Consider the following 24050-nt stretch of genomic DNA (forward strand, 5'->3'; position numbering starts at 1 on the left):
TTTTGTTGTTGCTACAAATGTTTACATAATTAAAATGCTTAAGACACACCAGTTGTGTATTGACTCTACATTTTGTATAGTTATGTAATATTTATATTAAGCCAAAACCTCTTAAGTCACGTTTTTTTTTTTTTTTTAAAAGGACGTTATTTTTACACATTATTGACCAATATAAATTTTTGAAAATGGCTTTCTCTCTTTCACGGTGCAATGCTATAGGTTGAACAAACATAGAGTTCGAAGGTTTTGGCCCAATGCCAGCGATTATGTACTTATTATATACTTGTTTGTGATCATTTATGTGTGAATAATTCCATACAAGAAGTATACACAATATTATTTTCCTAGATATGATCATGTGAATAATAATATGATGATAATATGAAACACTGGTACAAGATGGCTAGTAAATCACAATGTCTCATCACTAATGAGGTATTTTTTTTTAGAACTGGCCCACAGGCTACTCATGTCGCACTTGGGGGCTACTTGTTACTAACTCACTAAATCACCATTCAATCCAATACTGTCTTGTAAATCACGCTGCATTTTTTGAATGACCACTCGGAAGCACCTGTGACGTCATGGTGACTACCAAAAATCTATAGTTGTAATCCGTGACGTAACGCATGGCCACGATTCCAGTGGCTGGTAATCATCTCCGTTGCCAGGTAACGGCGTCCCCTTCATCGCGAGAGCCACTTAAGTGACAGCCTCATCCCACACAGTTGGGGGTGTACCGTCAGAACATGATTGAATATGTTAAACGCGCGGCTTCTGTTAGTTCGAGAGTTCGAGTTGTCTTCTTCCTCCCGCTCGTTCCTTGTCATGTGACGTCTTGGTTACCTTGAAATGAGCGTGGCTTGTTGCGCCGCTGACCAGATGGCGGCTGGCTGCTGCTAATCTACTTAGGAGCGTCCGCGTGTGTGACGCTTGTTGTGAATGACATCGCACCGAAAGAGACGAGAGGCGGAAGAGGAGGAGGAGACGAAGCCAGATAACTTCTATTTTGTCTTGCGGGGTTTTTTCCCCCCTTCATAAAACCAGAAGTTGAGCCAATGGAACTGTGACGAGGAGAATAAGGACTATTTTCCCGGGTTTTTGCTTGACAGGTGTTTGGCTATACTTTCAGATAGCTAACTTGCTAATTAGCATGAATGACATCGAATCAACAAGTTGCACTTTTATGTTTAAACGCAACTTTTGAAGGTTTTGGAGTCAGCAGCAACAGGTGAGTCACAAACTCTACCCTGTTTTTGCTTATTTGCAACAAATTTGTGACTGCATCTAGCAACAGATAGTCACCGTTATTCGATGCACTGTGTCCATCCTCTCTAAGGCACATTATTGTGAGCGGGTCCAAGTAATTCAACACTTGAGCCCGACTGCTCCGCTGGCCTCCCTTTGTGTGTATGTGTGAGTGTGTGTCAAAATGTGAAATTGAAGCTGATAAGCATTGCAATGAAGAGAGATTTTGACATAAGCCCCAATTTCCAGCAAACCAATGCGAAAAAAAGACGTTGAGTTGTATGAGAACCTGGAGGCCAGATGCCAGGAGGAAACAGGGCATGTTTAATTCAATGGGGAATGAAGAAAAATGGGGGGGAAGTGATGTAGCAGTATCAGTTGAGCCGTGCCTCCATCAAGCTGTACATGATAGTGTTGGCTTTGGCCTGGGAATAGCCTGCATGGCATTTCACTTGCCTCAGATTTGTCTCATTTTGGATTTTGGTCTGACCATATCTCTCTGCCGCTCTCTCTCCTTCCACAGGTTGTGAAATCCTAGCTATCATGCGAAGGCTTTGGTTGTGGTTGGTGTGTGCGGCGGACAGAGGCACTGTAACCGAGACCTAAGCTTTGCACCTTCACCCTTGGGGGCATTGGCCTGTAAAAAAAAAAAAATGTCTCTGTAACTTGGCCAGCATGACACCATGCCAGTCATCACTTATTCAAGCGCTGTTGGGAGGCTTCCAAGGTATCTCCAACTTCTGGAACATCCCACTGGCCTCAGCAATGTTCCAGAAACTCTCGTCCCCCATTTTAGAACCTCAGATTCTACCATTTTGTAGGGTCACCCGAGGCCGCAAGCATGACAGAACAGCAAAGAGTGGACCTGTACAAAAGAAGAAAACATGGACTACGGAAACTCGTAAGAGGATGGGAGGACAAGATCAATTATGTATTGACTGCAATTGCAAAGTTGGAAAATCTGACAAAGGAGATGCTACAATTTCATTAATTGGAGTATCAAGAGAAGATGAAATCCAACAGGACAAAAACAAGAGCAGGAGCGATGAATTTATTTTGAATAGCAGCACAGAAAAATATGTTAAAAGCGATGATACAATAATGTTGGAGATAAGGTGGCAAAGAATCTTCTGGATAGTTTTCCTCTTCATCGGTCTGTGTCCACAACCTGCTTCATCACTGGTAAGAAAAACCTTGTTATGCACTTTTTGGTTAATAAGCCAGTTTAAATCGTTTGCCATATTGATATACAAAATAAAAGTACAGCATCTGTAGTTATTCCAGCTGTCTTGGAGCAGTAGCCGGGGTACGCCCGCCAAACGCAGGGCACCACGAAGACAAACAACCATTCACGCTCACAAACAAACCTGGGTGCAATTTATTTAGAGTGTCCTGTTAACCTACCATGCATGTTTTTGTAATGTGGGAGGAAACCTGAGTACCCGGAGAAAACCCACGCAGGCACGGGGAGAACACGCAAACTCCACACAGGTTGGCCGAAGCCGGAATCAAACCCTGCACCTCTGTACTGTGAGGCGGACGTGCTTTCCAGTCGTCCACCGTGTTGTATATTTCTATCCAACCCATTTTCATTGTCGGCGAGCAATGGCCTGGTGTGATGTTAAGACGGGCCGTCCGCCGGATGAGTTCCACATACATTAGCTAACGCACAGGCCGTTAAATTGCGTGGCGCTCAACAAGATTGCCATTACTGTATCCCGAGTGTGTCGGGTTACTGCTGATAAGAATAAGTACATGAGGTCCAGATTAAATGGGAATGGTCACACTTGTTCAATCCTTTGTCGTTATTACAGGGACATTTCCCACCAATGGAGAATATTGCTGCCTTCAAACCCGTGGCCACCTCTCCGACTCGTTTTACCTGTGGGGTTCCGGATCGGAGCGTCTACTGCCAGACGGCTTCCTCACAGGCTGAGCTTCTGATGTGCCATCAGGCCTTCTGCGATCAAGAGTGTCCCTATAGATCCTCCACGCCACCTTATGCGCCTCTGCTACTGCCTGCTTACAGGTAATCGCATGTTTAAAACTGGTGTCAAACTCAAGGGCTAGATCTGGCCCACGGCCTCATTTTATGTGGCCCGCGAAGGGCAAATCAAGCAACTTCCTGTTTCTAGCACATATTCTTCACTTTTAAGAACATTGCGATATGAGATATTGCCATTTATTTGTTACTAATCCTCTCTTTTTCTAAAATAAATTGAAACATTGTTGAACAAACAATTACTTACTGGCTTCTGATTTAAAAACTGTCCACGTAATCTATGATACAAGAGCTGCAATAAACGTTCTACTTTTACAAAGATAATAAAGAGCTATGAACTTTATTCATAGAACGATAATCACCAATTTACCCATTTTCCCTCCGACCAGGGGTGCATGCGTCACCGAAGACTCTAAAGACACGCGTCCTATCCTGCTCCAGACATCCCAGTTGCACAGTTTGACCACCAATACGTCAAGTGGCGATTCAGCTGTATCCGGTAGTGTTGTGTTTCCTCAAGGCCGACGGGACTGTTTGCTGTCGCCCCCCTCTCAGAAGCTGGGAGTTTTGGGATCTCTCACCCTGGCTTTGTGGATTAAACCAAGTTCTCTTGGAGAGATGTGAGTCAAGTGTTTTTTTTTTTTGTTTATGTCAAAACCGTAAATCGGAATGAGCTCGATCATCATCGAAATTGAGACACGGAAGCAACAGGCAGGGTGTGTTTTCAATCACACGTATACACAAAAGGCGTTTGGCATTTCATTTCATTTAGTGGCAATTAAGGCTTTTTGTTTTTGCTCTTAGTCTTTTGTCTTGTAACTTATCATTGATGACTTCACCGTCATGCACACTTAAATTTTTAAGCGGCAAAGAGATGCAGAGGCCAGAGGTAAAGCTAACTGACTCTGAGTTTGATTGACATTTTTGACAAAGTTGTCTCATCGAAATTAATGTAAAAATCGTTTTCTTCAGTCGATGCGAGATAACGTATGTCAACATTGACGAGACACTTAAAGCATTATACAGGTCGAACGTGTTGTTTTAAGAGTTAACGTACAGTATATTCTGTTCACTGGCGTTTGTCGTTTTAAATTTAGCTGTCAATCCAATTTAAGATACCGATAATATCTCATTGATGATTCGTGCTGAGTCTTTTATTTGTGAACTTGTCTCCCTGGACATTCAGATGACAGGCAAGTCTTGTTGTCTTGGCCTGCTGAACATGACACCTGTACCTGGCTTTTCTCTCTTTTTGCCTCTCTCGTTTTCTGATGTTGTCATCCGCTATTGCCTTTTGTAGTCGACACCGCCATGGCTGCCATCAAAGAATCCAGATGAAAAGAGGTCTCTATCCTCACCTCCGTCCATCTCCTTTTTGTCTCTCGATTGCTGTGATTTCAAATCCTTCCACTCATCTGAGTGGACGGAATCAGACACCTGTTCTACTCACACTTACCAATCCCGTAACTTCTCAACCACGGTATCAATCTGTTCGTTAGCGGCGTCAGATTGAATAAACTACAACACTTGTTCATAATATTGAAAAGCAGCAAAATATTGTTTATTTTCTGTGCTTCTTGTCTTACGTAGACATACATGTGCAGACTTTTCACCCAGATGCTCTTGTCTCATTCATCCATCAGTGATTTATATGGAGGGCGTCTCTGGGTTCATAAAAGCCATGATTTCCCATAAAGTGTCACTGATGGTGGTTAATATGACACGTGGAAGGTGTTCGCCTGTGCGAGTCTGCAACCCGTGTTGCACCAGAAACCCAGCAGTCGTGTAAAATATTAATATTATGTATAAATGTCAAAATGAGAGACGACATGCTCGACTCAACATGAGTTTTTAGTTTCAATGCTGAGAAACCTTTTTACAGATCTGCCTTTATCGTGTTAGTCAAATGTTCACCTCGTGTCATTTCTTAATGATTTTTTGTTTTTCTTTCGCAGGATGCTGCTGGAGAAAAACTCAAGGGAGCAGTTGGTCTTTTCAGTGACGGTGTCAGAACGGGTTGTCAGTGTGCAGTACACTCATTCCAGAAGTTCAGCACCTCTGACAGTCAGCTTCAGAACAGAGGGACGTCTCGTGGTGGATAGGTGGACACACATTGTCTTACAGGTACCAGAACACACACGCACACATTCAGAAACGCATCGTCCTTTGTTTTTGGGGAAAAAATCACAATCACACTTTTTGTTTACTGGGAAAGATTTACAGGATTGATGATGCGGTTAAGGGCTCCAAAATAACTTGAATCAACTTTGAAAACAGAGTTTTTTTTAAATTAATGAATGGATTGGTACTTTTTTATTCGACCAAAAGCCAGCGCAAAACCTGTGTCTCTCATACACAGAGAGCGACTGTGGCTTTAATAAAAAGCGGGAATGTTAAGCAGCAGATCCTTCGACCAAACATTCACAGAACATGGAAGCCAAAAGATGAGCGAACGAAGAGCGCAGTATGGCAGAGCGAAACAACTGATTATTAACTCGTTTACGGCCCAACAAAGAGCAAATAAAAGTCCTGATAACATGGATTCTGGGGTCTGATGTGTTTGTGCCAGTTTACTGGATGTTTAAGATATTGGAATTCTTTGTCCTAAATAGGGAACTGTTTTAAGGCTTTACATTTGATTTTATGTGTTTGGGGGAAGCACATTTACTCTGATACACGCAGTGCACTTCTTTGCTGCAACCAGCAGAGGCGCTGTGAACAAAATCTCACTCATTCTCATACAACTTTTTTGCTAAGGGTTACTTCAAGCAGTGTAATACGTGAGTTGAATACAACATAATGTCGAGGATTTCTTCAAAGACATATTAAAGGCATCGTCTTCCCAGAACAAAAACAGTCTTTCTTGAGCGACAAACCTTCTCAAATGGCGCCTGTGAAGGGCCTCGCAGTTTCAGGCTGTAAATGACTCTCACTGTGCTGGTTTGAAGGGTATCGTTTTACAGATTGCTCTGCTGAACAATCGCCGTCTTTCAGCTTCTCTCAATAAGATCAACAAAGCTGTGGGAGAAAACATGTCCTGATTCCTGTTACTGTTGGTATTGATGCTTTTAGCTTTTAAATGTGATTGGATTCGAATTTTTTTCCCTTTGTTTTCTCCATTTGTCGTGGTGCCTGCGAACATAAAGTTAAGTCGAGATAAAAGGTATTACAAGAGTTGATCTATTTTTAGCCCTACAGACTCTGTGCATGTGTTGCGAACATGTATATGAGCTCGTGATAGTGTAAACCTCGTAGCCAATTTGCTGCCAGCTTGTTATGTCTTGGAGGTGTTTGAAAATGGTGCGTGTGTATTCCTGTGAATCAGTCTGCCTTTTGTTTAATGGTGTGGTGATGTGATCAGCTTTGACCATTCCGAGTAGTAACATAATCATCCTTGACATTCAAACACCATTCGCATACTGCCATTCTCATGCCTATGCACACACACATCACCCCACTCATACACACGCGCACAGCAACTTGCAGTTGAGTGATCATTTGTAGCTGCGTGTCAGCCACGATACAGATATTTCCCTTATGAAGGAGATGGGTAATTTAGAAACATTCCCATACACGTACACACACCAGTCATCTGTCGGTTTGAAAAGATCAAAACACCAAAAAAGACAGTCTAAAGGAATACGGGTTTCCAAGTGCCGGGAGCAATACACGTGCGCACGCACGCACACACACACACACACGTTTGCATGTGCACACAGGGCCAGGAGCAAGGTGCTGTAGGGAGGCTGCTGTTCCCAAGGTAGTTGTCTCATCTGATTATGATAACAATGTACAGAGTAGCGGAGGAAAAGGTAGCCGGGAGGGGACTGAGACAGAAGGGGGGGGAGGTTGTAGGAAGAGTAGCGTAGTGATCGTTCACTTCAAAGACTCTAATCTGTGGCTCATTTGAACATCGTACCAGGATTTTGCAAAGGTAGCGGCCCATGTACATGCGTTTAAGTTATTAAATGCCTCGTTGTACCATGGATGACTTGTAGCTTGTTGTGCAGTGCAAAGATTAGAAGACAAACTGTGGAAGCCAAGTTCTGGGACACTTGTCCTGAGGTTTGAGCAGTTTTTTTTTTTTTGAACCAACATTTTTGCAATCAGGTGGCACAATGGATGAGTGATGAGCACATCTGCCTCACAGTTCTGAGGTTGCGGGTTTGAATCTGGGCTTTATTTGTGGAGTTTGCAGGTTTTTCCCAAGCCTGCGTGGGTTTTCTCCTGATTCCTCCCACATTCCAAAACGTGCTTCTTTGATTAAATAATTGGCGTTCAAGCACGGTCCTGGATGACCCCTATCAAAACATGTTCCAGATGTTTCCCTTTTCTAACACACCTGATTCAAGTGGTCGGGATCGATATCAGGCTTGTCAGAGGCTGCTGACGAGCTGATCATATGAATCAGGTGTATTGGCGGAGGGAGACATCTAAAACAAGCTGCATCAGGATAACTATTTCCAGTGTTAAATGAACACTGGTAATAGTTATCAGCCTTTCTGAAAACTGAGAGCTACTTTTTGTACTCATTAATGTTTAGACTACTAGTTTGAAATAACAAATTTGCTCTTATTACTGTTAGTGATAGATGAAGACACCATGTTAATGAATTCTAAAATATCAACAATGCCTTAACATAGGAATAGATAAATACAAATACAGTATGCGGCACTTCTTTAAATCTCCCCAAGTGTTGTGAAATGATCAGTTTTGCTACATTCCAAGTCACCAACACAAGTGAACAATTTTTGCAACAGGCCCGTTTGTTACTCATTTTGGCCTTGGAGACTGCCTGGTACCTGCTGGCACCCTGTTGCCGACACCTGCTCTAAATTTACCTCTGATGTGAGCTATGTGAATGGTAGTTTGTCTTTTTATGATTTTAGTTGAAATGCATTTTGCACAAGTCTGTAATCAACAAATGACGCAGGTGAGGTGTCAAGACAAAACTGACAAGGCACAAATTTAAAATAATGTTTCCACTTTTTGTCATTATAATATAGCTTCTGTGTTTCACTCTTTATGCAAGTTCAACAATTTTGAACTCTGGGGAAAAGCCATAGAACCAAAAGACAACCCGCACATGGTCAGTCAGAGAGGCACAAATCAGTCGTTTTGATCATTCTTGAAGTGAACTGTACTGCCACAACATTTACTTAATACATCGAATCATAATTATCGAAGAGGTTCCAGAGTCTTGTCTGCATTTCTAGTTCTCCATTCTCTTGCTTGTTTGTTGACAAATGACGACGTCCGTTTAGTGGGCATGACTGATCCGACTGTAATCTGTGCCACTACAAAGAACCCTCATTGTGTCCATCCTTCCTTCCACGTTTTTTTTTTTTTTCCCAAAGCCCCCCCCCCTCATTGCTTCCCATATTGAAAGAAAAAAAAAGTCTTCTAGACTAATGGTCTTTATTAAAAGGTTGGCATGTCACCTTATATATGCCCTCGATCTCTTTTTTTCCCTCCCTGCTTCTTTCCTTTTCTCTTTCCCAGCCTCATCTATCTCTTCAAAAGACCCCCCACCCCACCGCTAACCACCCCTTCATTGTCTCTTCGCCTCCACCTTCTACGTCCTTCCCCCTCTCCCTCTCATTTTCTTTACACTCACACCCTGTTCCTCTCTCTCCCCCCTCTCCATCTCCCTGGGGACAATTTTCTTTTCTTAAATAAACTGTCATAGCTAGTGTTAAAATATGGGCCTTACACGGGGCGAGCGCGACGAGGCAAAGGCACGGGGCCCTGGGCTGGTATAAAACATGGATAATATGCTGTGAGAGGTAATTGTATCTTTTAGCACTGAGATGAGTAGAACAAATGTGTCTCCCCCTCGCTTTCTTTTTCTCTTTTTATTCCTTTTGCTCCTCACCTCCGCTTCCTATCTCGTGCCTTGCACACTGCACACAACGTAATACGATAGAGTGAATATTGGCTGTACATCAGAGCTGCTAACAGTTCATAGTTTGGGGGTGGGGGGGAGGACTAAAGAGAGAAGCTTGGAGAGAGAAAAACAAGAGAAGGAAGGGCAATAACAGGAGACAGAGGGTGAGGAAAGAGGAGCGGGTAAGAAGAGGTGACAATGTGCCTGGAGATTCCAAAAGGGAAGACGATGCGATGGTTATAATCACATTGGACTTTTAATTGAGCCCCGAGCTTCCTCAAATAATGTTAAGTTTATTATGATCAGTTTCATTGTGATGGCATTAAGGAGAGAACGTTCTGTTATGAAATTACACTGTGGCCTTAGGGGCCTCTGTTTGTCTGGTCATGTTTGAGGTCACACACAAGGTTAGGTGAATGAGCTGAACCAGTTACAGACTGTGTAGATGATTTTAACGGTTAGAGCCCTGTTATCATGCTCAGCATAAGTCTAGCGCAAACTGCATTCTAGCTGTGCGCGTTTGTTCGTTTTTTTTTGTGTGTATTTTTGTTGACTGGCACTATTGGAAAGGGGCGTTTGCGCCATTGTGGCAGTGAACACAGCCAACTTAAATTTTGGCCAACGAAATATGATCTGCTCATTCGCCTTCCACCCTAATCATTCGTGTTCATGTGGAGAGTTTTGTTTTTCTTTTTTTTTTTTTTAATAGCTGCAGAGTGCCAAAAATGCTTTATGGAGGCATGGCCTTATCCTCAGTTTCTTATAATGCAGCAATAAACATTCAAAGAGCACATTGAAATGTAATTAAATGTAGACAATTTAAAGTAACATTATTGAAATCATCACCTTTAGAACTGCCGTTAAATTCAACTTTAACAGTCAATCAACTCCTTTGTTTCCTCGCAGTTGGTCATCCTAGCAAAGGAGTTTGCAAACTTTGACACCGGGCCAGGGATGAATATACTCAGGTTAGCTAACCGCTAGCATCTGGTACAACGGAAATGGATGGATTTTAAAATTGGTGAAAAAGAAGACCCGAGGTTCTGTCCATTAGCCTGTGCACAGAGAGTTTTTGGACTTTGACGTGTTGGTCAGCAAAAGTACAATAAGTAAATCATTCAAGTTGATTCAGGATCCGCTGGTATACAAGCTATTTTATCATTTGTACAAACAGTGTGGACTCAATGATCAACAGGCATCCGTCTTTCCTTAAATGCACTCCAAAAAAAAAAAAAGGCCTCTCTATGTATGTTGTTCTGCTTTGCTTTTGTCCACACTTAAATCTTTCTTTTCTTACTTTCATGCCAACATCCCTGATTCACTTTTATCTCACTCGCTTGCTCCTTATTGACAGCTTCCCTGGCTGTGTTAGTATTTGTCTTATCAGTGAGTGGCTTGTCACTCATTCCGTCACGGGGTAGTACAGCCTCGGCGTGAGGGACTTGAAGTGAAAGCGAAGAGTGTTTCACGCAGCATGTTGGGAAGCGGTGGTTTTATGTTTGAGACGAGGAGAGAGAAACACAAACGTGCCATGTCAAGGCGCACAATTAATCAGTGTGCTTGTGCCTTTTACATGTCTGATTTGTGTTTTTGCCAATAAAGAGATTTCACAAATTTGACAATTAATTTTCACCCAAGTTGTTGGTTTTCTTTAAGACTAAATTGTGTTTGCTTTGTGTGTGGCGGCAAACCTGCCGTGTTTTCTATGTCGTGTTCTCCTCCGCCTCTTAGAGCTGTAGCTCACCGCTATCAAGTGAGCTTAGAGGAAACACTGTGGTCCACACTGTGTACTGAGCCACAGCTTGGCACTAGTGTGAAAATGGAGACGAGCTTGAGTCAAAATGCTCCTCTACAGATCACTAAAAGCTTTCCACTCATGGTTTGCCTTCCCTCGCTTTTACGGTGGCTTAGGTGCTTGCCAGCGGCTATGTTTCTTTTTGTTTTTTTCTTACAAGAAATGGATGATTTAAACAGCTTTTCAACAATTGATTCTTAAGGAACAAACTTAAATAAATAATTAAATAGCCAAAAAGTTGTCTTTCTCTTGAAATACTTCTGTGTGTGACGGACGTTGACAGAAAACTTGAAGGAAAGTGTGTTTTCCCACTTACAGTGAATGTCTATCTTCCACCGTTAGCAACAGTTATGCTTCAAAAACTAAATATCTTCACTTCTAAAGTATTATCTTATGTATGTATAATTATGTTCAGCGACAGTGCTTTTTCCTCGTTGGTTTCAAATTGCACGAATCCACTCAAATTGTATCTTTGGAAAAAATCTACGGCAGGATTCTTGTTTAGGTCAGCCAATTTTAGTATAAAAATTCAAACTTTTACGTAGTCATTAGCCAACGTTCCGTCGTAATCGTCTGCTGCCGATCATATAGATCGCATTCCTCTCACAGCCTGTAACTTGGCATTTCGTCATCGTTTTGCATTAACCATGAAAAAAAATGGGATTACTGTTTATACTGTATCTTTCTTGGCATCATCTTGAGGTTCACTTAATATGTATGTTGTGTTTAGAATAAAAAATCCTTTTTAACCACGGAAGGGATTTGGTACATTTCAAAGTCGTCTTTTAATGTTGCTGCACTAAATGGCATCAGTCCAAAAGAGACTCACGTTATCGCCACTTAAAGTAAAGTAAAAGAAATACACTTCCGACATTCTCAAAGAGTTCTAAAACTATTAGAGGTAAAGGAAATAAATGCAGCAAAAAGATGAATTGAGGAAAGGAAAAAGTAAGTGTTTATGAGAGCTAACAAAGAGGACTTGGCTGTGTTTCAGAAGGGCGCGTGGCGGCTAAGGAGGATGAAGCGCTTCACTATTCATTTACATCAGCTCTGACAACTGCCTCACATCTCCCCAAGAGCCACACTGCTCGGGCTTAAAGATTCTTAAAGTGGGCCCTTCTTCTGCTTCCCTCTCTGACTTTCCCTCTCGCTCCCTACCTCCCTCCTCCCCTTCGTTCTCTTACTCCCATTCTCTCCTGAGCTCTCATGTGCTTGCCAGTCTTCAATCAGCCATCATGAAAGTGTCTGTCTGCGCGTCTTAACCATCCTCTGAGAGGCAGACACTTGTCTGGGACTGCCTTCATCCCCTAAAGGCGTTTTTTTTTTTTCGCTTTTTTTTTTTAACTTGGACTTATTTCCCTTCTCACACCTTTTCAACTTCCCTAAAGAGCTGACAACAAATGAGAGCGACAGGGCAGGAATGGAGAGGCATTGATTACTGGGAGAAGTTGTGAGCAGAAACAGATAGCACTTTATTAACATCCCATCTAATTTTTTTTTTTTTTTTTTTTGGTAAAGGTGCTGAAGGAATGATAAAACAAAAACAACTAGTGGTCATAGACCAGAGCAAATGAAAGATGGAAAAACGAGGAGGGACAAAGGGAGGGGGACTTAAAAATCCCGATTATCAGTATCCACACAGAGTGTTTCCCAAAAACGGATTTGGAGATTGTGCAAAAGGAAAGAGTGCGAGAGCACACATTAAAGTTTTTCTTATGGAGGTGTCTTTCTTTTTTTTCTTTTTTTTCCTCCTCGTGGGTTTGATGTGAAAGGGAGCTGCCGCTGCTTTGACGATGTTGTCGGCTGCGGCGTTTTCCATATTCATGCTGCAGATCGAGAGAGGACAGCGGCAAGAGCGCAGAGATTTTTGGTCAAACAGAAAGCTCATTTGCGCCGAGGCAGTTTAGCCCCAGGCTTTTCCTGCTACTGGGGAAATGAGTAGGAAGATTAGTCGTATGTATAATTCACACGTGCACACACAGGGTCACACAAAGATAAGCAAAAAAAAAAAAAAAGTGTGCACACTTTTAGAGATTGATGCACAAATTGAATGCACAGAAAAGCTGACCTTTTTTGACGGAATGAAATTGCACTTCGATTACTGCAGCGTATCTTTGGGTCCAACTTGTGTGCTTAAGATCGTTAAGAAAGTCACAAATTAAAACATTCTCACAATCTATTCATTTCATATCCAGGAACAGAGAAGTCTAATTTTAATCTAATCTGATTTTACAAAAAAAACAAAAACAATGCTCAGTCTTGATCAACACCATCAGAGAGTTATTAACTTAATTCATAAGAATCCTCCTAATTTGACATATTTTCTGGGGAAAATATTTTTTTAAATCACAGCATTTTTTAATTTTAACTATGCATGATGTCACATTGATGTTGAACTATGGTTTCTTATCTCAGTACATTTGTTCTAAGGTTTGTTCAGAAAGAATGAGGAGCATCCCCAAGTGTTGTTAAGAGGAGTTAAGTAATATATGAAGATTCATGTTCAAAGCTGTAAAACTCAGCATGTCACAACGGACAGAAAACACAATTCAATCAGATTAGCAGTTATCAATGCTAATCCATGCTTTTTTTTTTCTTATTGTGTCACTCCATGTTACCAGCACTTTTAATAACCAATATAAAATTACCTATTTTTTTGATTAAAGTAAATGCACATCACATAGATATATTTCTATGACTTTTTTTGTTATCTTAATATTACTTTTTAAAAAAGTAACAGTTAAGTAGGTAAGTTAGAGAATTTAGTTAAAATTCAACATTTGTTAATAAATATATGTAAAAAGCAGCGGTATATCAACTGTGTGCAATCACGTTATTGTAAAAAAAAAACACTTAAAACACACTCAAATCAATTCACACATAATGCACAAACTGTAAAAAAAAATCTGTCAATATATTGCTCCATAATGTGACACAAATGTCATGTGGTCACCATCTTTGGGAGCCAAGGACAGGCCAAACTCAAGATAAATGTCATCTTTTCTAGTTTAGCTGTTTTTGGGGTATTCATCGCATGATCCAGTTAAATGCATACTTTATTGATCATGCTAGAAAGAACCTACAAGAAGCTACACACACACTCCTGGTTTTTGGATGTGTTCCAGCTCAAGATGTTATTACTCTTCAAACTTGTGATATTAAATGAAAACAACTTTTTTTTTTTATCCTCTTTCAGGTGCACGACCGACATGCAAGTCTGTTCCTGAATGGGCTGGAGGAGGATGGGACGCCTTTTGAGACCCTGTCACTGCCCGCCAGATTGTATGACAACAATGAGGACAGCACCATGAGGGTGGGACTCGGCTCCAAAGGTAAAGATGGCACAAATATTGCCATGTGATATGTGGAGCACTGATAATAACACGTTAATTACCGAACCAATTAAAACATGAAGCCTTTTGTTATTCCTTCTGTTATGCTGAAGGTATGTTTATAGAATGTGTAAAATCTAAAAGTAGCTGATGGAAGAAAAGTAAGTACATTGTAAGATTGGACAATTGGCTTCTTTTATTCATTAATTTTTTTAACTTGTCATGTTCGGCTGAATGGTGCAACAGGGAGTTTGAAATACTCCCTCTGTGGTAGTGTGTATTCTTCTTCTCAAAAGTTGTGCGATCATATATACTGTAAGGCATTAAAAGGTATTGAACTAGTGTGGGGTGAATATCTGGGGCTGGCCGGAGATCAGCAGGGTGGCCGAGACACTTCTGTCTTTCCCACCCTGACAACGCCCTCCCACCACTGGTGAGTGTATAATGCATTAAAACTGGGGAACTTCCTGGGCAAAGAAGTGGAGCAGCTGGACCTGAGGTCAGCACTAATTTGCCAAAACCCCGTCCAACCTCCATGTCGCCAGACCCTAAATGAGAATGTGCGAAATATAGATATTTAGATATGCGATTAGTTTATCGTGTAGTGTTTCTTAATAGGATGTCAATGATTACGCCACCTTTCTGCGCCCCCCCCCCTCTTTGAGCGACACATTTGTGATTGATTGGTGGTGCCTGGGAGCCGTCTCTGAGTCAATAGGAGAGAAATTGAGAGAAAAATGATATCCGTTCATCTCCAGAGTGATAAACGAGTGTTTTTCTTCTCGTTTATCAGACATTGATCCCTGGTTCACTGCAGGTAGCATCTGATAAGTTGAAGATCACATCAGAGGTTGTGATCAATACAAGTGATTGGCTCTTCTCTGAGTGTGTGTATGTGTAGCTGATCGTCAAACCCTCGGGGCTGTGTCTGGAATTTTGATCAGAGAATTGATTGTGTGAATGCTGATCAGATGTATTGATTTACAACCATGTCTGTTGTTGGTGGGAGAATTCTTTGTCTGATGAGTAACAAGAAACAAGTGCGTAACAAGGATCACGTGGCAAATATTTTGTTCAAGGTCGCTCTCAAAAAATATTTATAAAAAAATTAATAATGTTCTCGGTCACCTGGGCACTCTCTCCTTCAAGATTGGGTCCTCCACCAGAGGACTGGGAGCTTGAGAGTTTTCCTGTACCATCTCTGGGCCTTCTTTGCACAGCCTCCACCTGGGATCTTGTCCGAAGTGGTAGACCCCGCCCTCTATTGAGCTGGCGTTTTGGGCCTGTTCTTGTGCTGTCATGATTAGCGCCCCTGTGCTGTTTTTTCAGTCCAGCCTTCTTCATCACACACATCCGACCACCTGCGCTGCACAATAGACCACCTTTTAGCCAGTCTTGTCTGCTTTTTGTCATCAAATTACAAGATGCGCTGAAGGACAGGAACGCCAAGTGACGCGTAGCTTCGGGGACATGCGCAATATGGCCCTAAACACGCTAAACTAGACTTACGCTGACACAAAAATGAAGTTACAACCGTTTTTATCATCAAGAGCAACGGCCGAAATAGGGCCAGAGAAGACTTTGTTGTGACTTGGACTTTTCGACTGTGGGCTCTGAGCTTCATTCACAAACGTCTATGGCCACAATATTCTTGAAGCACGAAAGCCCAATGAGGCAATCAAATCTGGCGGCCACATTTTCAGTACACATCATGACATAAAGATCTGCTTCATTAGTGACTACATGGTTTATGAAATATCCTTAAGATCTGTGTAAGCCTGTCTACATACAGGTATTCTTCAATATTCTTGTCAGAGATGCTCAAAGAACTGGAAGAGAACACCACTTAATACTGGTAATCAAGTGTGTCATAATCAACCAGGTATGAAACTGAAAAGAATAAGAGTACAAAATGGTGTGACTGTCAAAACAAAATGCATACAAATCACACTTGCTGGTATCTGCTGTCAACAGTTCCAACAGCATCAAATACAAAGAAGGCACTTAGCGATGCAGCGGATGACTGAATCGCGGAGTTTGGAAGACGGAGACCTACACACAGAAGGGAGAATTAAGGCTTATACCTTGCATCATCCCGGTAACAATAGGCAGAGTGCTTTACAGAGGAAGCCCTAATCCCATTTCCACACGCTAAAGAAATCCTCAGCCAAAGCCTCAGGCTGCACAACCACACACTGGTCGAACACACTTCCATCCCATAAAACGCTCGCACTCTCATTCAGTTTTTGACACACACAACCGCCTCGGCGCACACACTCACAGTTGTCAATGTACTCGAGCCAAACGCGGCAAAGCCTTCCTCAAATGCAAATGCGCACACGCAGAAGCGTGCACCTGCATAGGCTCACGTTTGGAGTTTCTTGGAATACGCACAAACACGCACACTCAGACAAAGCTAGACATGGCAGGGCTTCTGTCAACGCTTAGAGACGATATCCTTTTTCTAACAGTTGTTGTCCAACAAGACAACTTTGTTGGACACTAAAACACCCGGGATCTCGTTGGACCCACATCATTGCCCGTTTGTCTTTTTAGTCTTTCATGTTCAAGCCAGCATTGTCACGTTTGGAGGCATATGTGTGTTGATGTGTTCGCTCGTGGGTTTGATGCCACCTCTTTTTGTCGAGTCCACTCATTTCCTCACACGCCCTTTCTTCTCTGCATCAATCAGCAGCAAACTTCATCACGGTTTTTTCACATGTGACTAATTCCTACCAGTTTCTCTTGGGTAAAGCTTATTTTGAGGTTTGGAGCCGTTTGTTTGAAGAGTGTGTCTGCTTTTTGACGCTTGTGATAGTCAACTATAGCACTTGACACAGTTTTGAATCAGTTGGGTAATCAACCAGTGGTCGATTTACTAGCGATGGGAAAATGAAGCTTCAAATTTGCTTCATGAACCAGTTGTTGTATTTTTGAGTCCTGTAGATGGCACTGTTGCTTTGAATAAAGGGTTTAAAAAATGGCAAGTCAGTGTGCTTTCAGCCCAATGTTGAAGAGTGCCATCTACTGGAGTCCAAAAATACTACAACTGGTTCATGAAGCAGATGTGAAGCTTCATTTACCCATCACTAAGTTAGACTCCCTGAATTCTAATTCTGTAAGAAATTCTGCAAAATTCCATTCCTTACAACTTTACACAAGACCCACCTTCTGGTCCAACATGACCGTGCCCCAGTGCACAAATCAAGGTCCAGAAAGGCTTCACTGGATGAAGACGTGTCTACAGCATATTTTAGATGTCTCCCTCCTCTGACACACCTGGATAGGGGCCCTCAAGGTTCGGAGTTGGGCACACCTGAACTACAGTATGCGGTATATGTCCTATTTTCACATTTAGGCGCTGGTCAGCACCATGTCGCCCTCGAGGACCACATGAGTAGCCCACAGTCCTATTCTAAACATAGCTCACCAGTTATTGAACATTGTGATTTCCTTGGAATGCTGTCAAGTGAGCATTTGAAAATGTGAACCACTAAGAGCTGTGTGATAAACTGTTTCTCTCAGTAATGAATGAGTTTCTGGCGAATGCCAAATGCTTCCCATCTTGCCGGGTTAATGCAAAGGCTTTAAAAGCCTTGCTGCTCTTTAGTGGCACCAAATGCAGACGGTGACTGATCTTTGTCAGCCTTGGATCATGAACCAAGCTTATATGAGCAGGTATATGGGCAGCTTCACTTAGCTGTTATCAAGAAACCGATAAGATAATCTACTAAATACTGTGAAATCCTCTCACTCTGAGACTTCAGTACAAACCCATTAACACTTTCCCGGTGTTCTTTTCATCTCTCCAGGGTCCAATCAGTTCATGGGCCGGATGCAGGACTTTAGATTTTATCCTGCCACTTTGACCAACAGGTGAGGTGGATGGACACGTGTGTCAATGGTTGTTTTTTGGGAATGAATCAAAGAAGGCCGCGATGCTGAGAAATGAAAGCTATGGATCGGTTTTGAATGATGAATAAATGAAAGGAAATGTAGAAGTCTTATCCTTGCATCTTAAAATCCATACTGCTTCTAGAGGATTTTCCTTAGAAATTCAATACAAGACAATTAGTGTTTCTTTTGGCTGACAGTAAGGACTTAAACGCGACAACAAATCCCAATTTTGTGCTTTGTGTTCTGTCAAAAACCAATTAAGAAGTGCTTAAAGATTTATATTTCAAAGGGAAGACTAAACATTAAATGGCTGTTTGGGTAGAAAATAAGTCACTTAATCACTTAAGCTCTACTTTTTCATTCAACAGGGAAATAGTGGAGATTTTTTCAGGTGTCCTGCCACAGCTCCATTCCCAGTCTGAGTGCCGCTGCCCTCCCACTCATCCCAGAGTGCACCCCCTAGTGGAACGGTACACTATAAGTTTGCATTTTTAAAAATTTTTCTTTTGCCTTTTCACAATTTCCTCTTACAGAAATCGTTCTCACAAAACGTTATATGTGTGTGTGTGTGTATATCAGATATTGTATCCCCAATGCTGTTGAGGACACCACCAACGACCGAGTGTTTCGACTAAACCCCAGTGCACATCCACTCGCTTACATCAATGATCAGGACATGGGCACCGTGTGGCGCTCAAAGCTCATGACCACACAGGAATTGGATGAAGGGTTCACCGTTACCGTGGATCTCGCAAATGGACAGTATCAGGTAACTCTTCATATACACCTCTTCTATTATTTCTTCACTTAAACGGTCTTGTTGAGGTTTCTTCTTCATTTGGAATATGATTTTGGTGGTACAATGTTATGTGTTGGTAAACTTTTTTTCCGCCCCTCCGTTTTAGGTATTCTATGTCTTAGTTCAATTTGGTGGCCCATTGCCCGAGTCACTTTTGATCCAAAGGCGCAGACTCCCTGATGAACAGAACAGCACCAACAGAGAGCAACGCTGGTTGGACTGGCAGTATGTGGCTAAAGACTGCAGTCTATTTGAGATGCAGAACAATGGGCCGCTGCTGACACCGGATTCCGTCAACTGTCTCCAACTGCCCAGGTAGTTCCCGACACATGTTTGAATACTGAGTGTTAAAAAGTTGCATTTTTAAAGATCACATCTCGTTATGCACAAAAACATTTTCCATAGACAAGTTGCCAGCCACAGTAAAATCACTAAGAATATATTTGAGGCCATAATTGAAAATTAATAAAAAAAATACTTTTAAAATCCGACTTGTACATCAACGCAAAGTCAACATCTTGACGTCCACTTTATTCTGATTCTCTCTCACCGTGACTAGATCATCAACCGCCTGCAGTTGCCTTTGGTAGATTACTTTTTCCAGGCCCTCCTTTGATACCAGATACACCAAACTTGGAACACCGTCTAACACACTCTTACACACACACACACACACACTGTGTCTCACAGGCTACCATTTGGCAGATCTGCTGGTATCAAGGCCCGAGTTGGCACAAGTTAGAATAGCTAGGGTTACCTACCTGCGTGAGATCACACATTATGTCGTCATTGCTCATTTTTTGCTTGACTGACAGATGATAACACATGCCTGGCACACTCACATGCATTACTGTAGTTAATTTGGCATGAGAGCGGTGGTACCTCGCATTGGCAACATAATAAAACACTTTCTGACCTTAGCGGCTGATAATCATATCAATAACAGAGCGCTTTTTTTGATCCTGGAAAGATTTGCATTTCCTATCTTGTGAGATGTATTTAATCCTGCAGGAGACTTTGTGCCCTGTGAGTTCAGTCGAGTGTTTGGAAAGATGAATGCAAGCACGTGTTTTAAGTGTTTTTTTGATCATCATGATGTGCTCTGCTGCGGGGGATCCCTTTTGCGTCTTGTTTTATGTAAAGGTCGAAGTGAATTGAAGAGTTTACCTAAAGCAAACAAAAGTATTTAATTCTTTTTTTTTTTTTTTAATTAAAATACATTCCAGTGAGGAGCGCAACTCCGGCGGTAACATCACAATCAGCCTGCTGAGCCCAGAGCCGAACATGAGGCCAGGCTATAATGATTTCTACAACACCCCCAGCCTTCAGAAGATGGTGCATGCCACTCAAGTCCGGATACATCTAAGAGGACAGTACCACACCAGAGCAGCTGAGGTGGACCAACGACACAGACACTTTGCCATCAAAGAAATCACAATCAGTGGCAGGTGGGTTACAAATATTAAATGTCGAGCGTTGCCGCGATGTGTAGAGGTGAAAAAGCAAACAGGCATGAGTGTAGAACTGCCTGTATAAATACTTTAATACCTAAATGTACCACAAACTAAGGTCCTCAAACACGTAATATAATTTGAAATACATTTTAAAAATACTCTACGCTTTATAAATTATTTGAGTTTGAAAAGAATGCAATGTATGGAATGTATGACTGTGATGACAAATGTGTTGAAATGAAAATGCCAATTCTCAAGCATCAGTCCCAGACTTTTGTATCCTTTCCTCTGTCATATTTGAAGTACTTCAGTCAACTTTTCATGGTCAAATTCTTCACTAAGACATTTAGGGATTAGTCAGGAAGAACCATCTGATACTCAATTTTATATGAGCTTTGAGTGTAACTTTAAATAAATTTTTCTATTAGGCAGACAGCATCCCTTTTTACGACTAGTAATTATAGGATTATACTGGAGGCAATCATTTCTTACTGTCCTCCGATTCCCACTTACCGGTTTTAATTAGTAGCTTGTTACTTTTTACTAAGTGGCACTTTTTTTTTCAATCCTCTGCATTTCATCCCATTCCATTTTCATAGAGCATGCCAATTGTCATGTAAGAAAATGCACATTAAATATAAATATCACACATTGTAAAAAAAAAAATATATATATATATATATATATATATTTTTTTTTTTTTTTAATTTAAATTTGGAATTGTATTATGTGATTTCATGGAGCGTCTATTAAAGTTTAAAAACCCCAGGCCATTCCTACGCGGATGTCTAGAGCCATCACCCCATTAGCCCCGCCCTCAGCAAACCCCTTACATGCATTCACAAGGCATACAAGTCATTATTGTTTGTGGTACATAAGCACGAGGCTGCAACTGTAGTCAGAGTTAGTTTAGCCAATTTTGCGGCATGAAAAACAATCCTAAATGCTCTACATCTCAGGAGCAGTCAGTCGGCAACATCAAAACAATGCAACTTTCTGCAAACGCTTGTTAATTATGAATGGGAAAGCCCTAGGTGCTAATGTGCATCATATTTCATTAATCTAGCCACTGGAGAACAGAAAAATGGCACAGAGGGAGCAGGATGTGAAAGGATACACAGAAGAAGAAGGAATGAAAGAAAGAAAATCATCTGAATGTCTGAATGAATAATTAAATGGCTGTCTCGCTCCGTGTACGTGTGTGTGTGAAAGAGAGAGAGATGGTTGTCTGCTGCATGTTATGTTGCTCTGATCATTTTCTGCATGACATTTATAAATGTTGAATGGGACCTTCCTAATGGCCCTTCTATCATTCCATGAACGTACTGGTCAAAGTATAAACTTTGAAGCTGGAAAAGCTCGTCTTCTCTTTTCCTCCTGTAAGAATTAGGATTGGTTGTGCAATGTTGTATAGTACGAATAGAATACCGATGTTCTTTTTCTTCTTCCATGCATCCAGATGTGAGTGTCATGGCCATGCAGATCACTGCGATACCAGCGTCTCCCCCTACCGCTGTCTGTGTCTCCTTGAGAGCCACACGGAGGGAAACAATGTGAGTAGCAAATATATTAATTCTAAAAGAGGACTTTTTTTTTTTTTTTTACAAAGTACATGCAATTGGTTCACTACAGGATGTATCATACATTTACATTTCAGAGACATTCTTTGGAAATCTCCCAAAATTTGACTTGTTAGCCAATTATGATGGTTGGAAACTGTCGTTTACTCATCAAACTTCATACATACACTTACAGCAGGGGTGGCCAAACTTTTTGATTCGTAGGCCAGAGTGGGTTCTATAATTTGACACAGGGCAGGGACCAGGAGCAGATGAATGGAGTGTTTTGGTAACCTCATCTCATCTGAGAAAAAAATACATATAATAAATAGAGAAAACATCTTTACATATGGGCTGCTGGGTCAAAAAGTCTGGGGGAAACGTATGGTAAGAGGCTCCACCCCAACAAAGTCAACCAATCTAGAGTGCGCTTCCTAGTAGGGACACATCTGAATTACAGGAAAAATAAAACTAACACGGTTCATTTGTTTAATTTCTTCAAGTTCGGCGGGTCGATTTAAATTGTTTCACGGGCCGCATGTGGCCCCCAGGCCGTAGTTTGCCAATGCCTGACTTACAGTATGGAGACAGGCCCCCTCAAAGCACAGAATAAACCACCCGGGGAGACTCTCCTTATGGTCTTAAATAGGCGGTATCTCGACAGCATTTCTTTAATACAAGATATAGTTTTTTTTTGTTTTTTTTTTCATGGTCACAAACGTTCGGATGCTCAGGACATTATGAGTGAGTAAATTGTCAACTGCCAACTGAACAAAGCAAACGCCGCAGGATCTCGTCATAGACCTGCCGGCCGATCGTCTGGCCCTACGGCATGAACTCCCAGTAGACGATGCTCCTCACATTGATGAATGCCATCATCATCATGACTTTGGACTTCAACTAACTTGCTCTCTTCAGCTTTGGCAACATCCGACTCGTCCACTGATGGTTCTGGCATGTGGTTTCTGGATCTTACTCAAACAGCCATGACTTATCACCTGTGATGACTCTAGCAAGTCTGCTCTCATTGGTCTCATCATCGCTGACCCTGCTCATTGATTAACGACCTAAAACACAAGATGTATACCGGTGTAGAAAAAAGTTCAAAGGCTGCAGACATAAAGTAGATACTCTAGGGCAGGTGTGGGCAAACTATGGCCCGGGGGCCACATGCGGCCCGTTAAACGTTTTAATCTGGCCCGCCGAACTTGAAAACAATTAAATGAATATACCTTGTTCATGTTTTATTTTCTAAATACTGTGATTTTTCAAAGACATATATTGTTGTAATGCTTTTATTCACTTTCATTTAAAAAAAATTTTTCACCGATGAGGTGAGGTGACCAAAACACTCCATGCATCTGCTCCTGGTCTGGCACCTCTCTCAATTTTTGGAACCCATTGTGGCCCACCAATCAAAGAATTTGCCCACTCCTGTACTACAGGGTGATTAAATTAAAGTTGAGTTTGAAATATATCTTTTTGGGACACCAGACCTGGAACATTTCTGAAACACCTCCATGTTGGTCCGCAGTGAAAAGTTCTGTATGCCTCTGTCTCCTCACCTGTGCAATGCCTGCCGGAATTATTCACACCTGAATGTATCATTGATACACTTGTGTGTCGGTGTGTTTTAGCCGGCTCCGACAGTCCTCTCAACAAGCGTTGCTTTCGTTGCTAGCCAAACATCAAGCCTAACTGCTTGATTCCTTCAAACATTGACTGTCGACAAAAATGTAATTTGTCACATCAGGCACACGCTTAATAGGACATTGTCAATTACATTTTGTCATCCTGACTAATACGCATGAAAAATCTCTGCTTCTGTTTCTCTTTTCCACTCTTGTTATCTATTTTACCACCGCATATCCTCCCCACCCACCCGTCTCCATCCTTTGTCGACTGCTCTGTCTCATGCTGTCTCTCCTGGGTCTCCGTTGAAATAATGTCTTAAATCGACTAGAACAATGACATTCCCTCAGCATGCATCTCTAATCAGATGTCTTTCTCCCTGTTTGTCTTTTGCTCCATTTCACTGCACTTTTTCTTTAGCGCCGCTCACATTGCATCGCCTGTG

At 41.7% G+C, this 24050-nt stretch overlaps 1 protein-coding gene across 2 annotated transcripts in view; it reads left to right on the forward strand.

The window, feature by feature from the left end:
- Window positions 1–757: 757 nt before the first annotated feature.
- The window catches only part of ush2a (Usher syndrome 2A (autosomal recessive, mild)), a 158542-nt gene continuing 135249 nt past the window's right edge, over window positions 758–24050 (forward strand). For both annotated transcript variants that reach the window (XM_088296343.1, XM_088296344.1), the window contains exons 1-12: window positions 758–1231; window positions 1772–2430; window positions 3063–3277; window positions 3640–3870; window positions 5206–5374; window positions 14129–14264; window positions 18077–18140; window positions 18530–18631; window positions 18741–18930; window positions 19067–19275; window positions 20187–20408; window positions 21874–21967. In XM_088296343.1, coding sequence (XP_088152469.1) covers window positions 1924–2430; window positions 3063–3277; window positions 3640–3870; window positions 5206–5374; window positions 14129–14264; window positions 18077–18140; window positions 18530–18631; window positions 18741–18930; window positions 19067–19275; window positions 20187–20408; window positions 21874–21967 — 2139 coding nt within the window. In that variant the 5' untranslated portion in view covers window positions 758–1231; window positions 1772–1923. The remainder of the gene's footprint in view (window positions 1232–1771; window positions 2431–3062; window positions 3278–3639; window positions 3871–5205; window positions 5375–14128; window positions 14265–18076; window positions 18141–18529; window positions 18632–18740; window positions 18931–19066; window positions 19276–20186; window positions 20409–21873; window positions 21968–24050) is intronic.

The sequence above is a fragment of the Idiotropiscis lumnitzeri genome, chromosome 5 (genome assembly GCF_059441095.1).
Source record: "Idiotropiscis lumnitzeri isolate Australia: NSW breed Sydney's pygmy pipehorse chromosome 5, RoL_Ilum_1.0, whole genome shotgun sequence".
Taxonomy (NCBI): Eukaryota; Metazoa; Chordata; class Actinopteri; order Syngnathiformes; family Syngnathidae; genus Idiotropiscis; species Idiotropiscis lumnitzeri.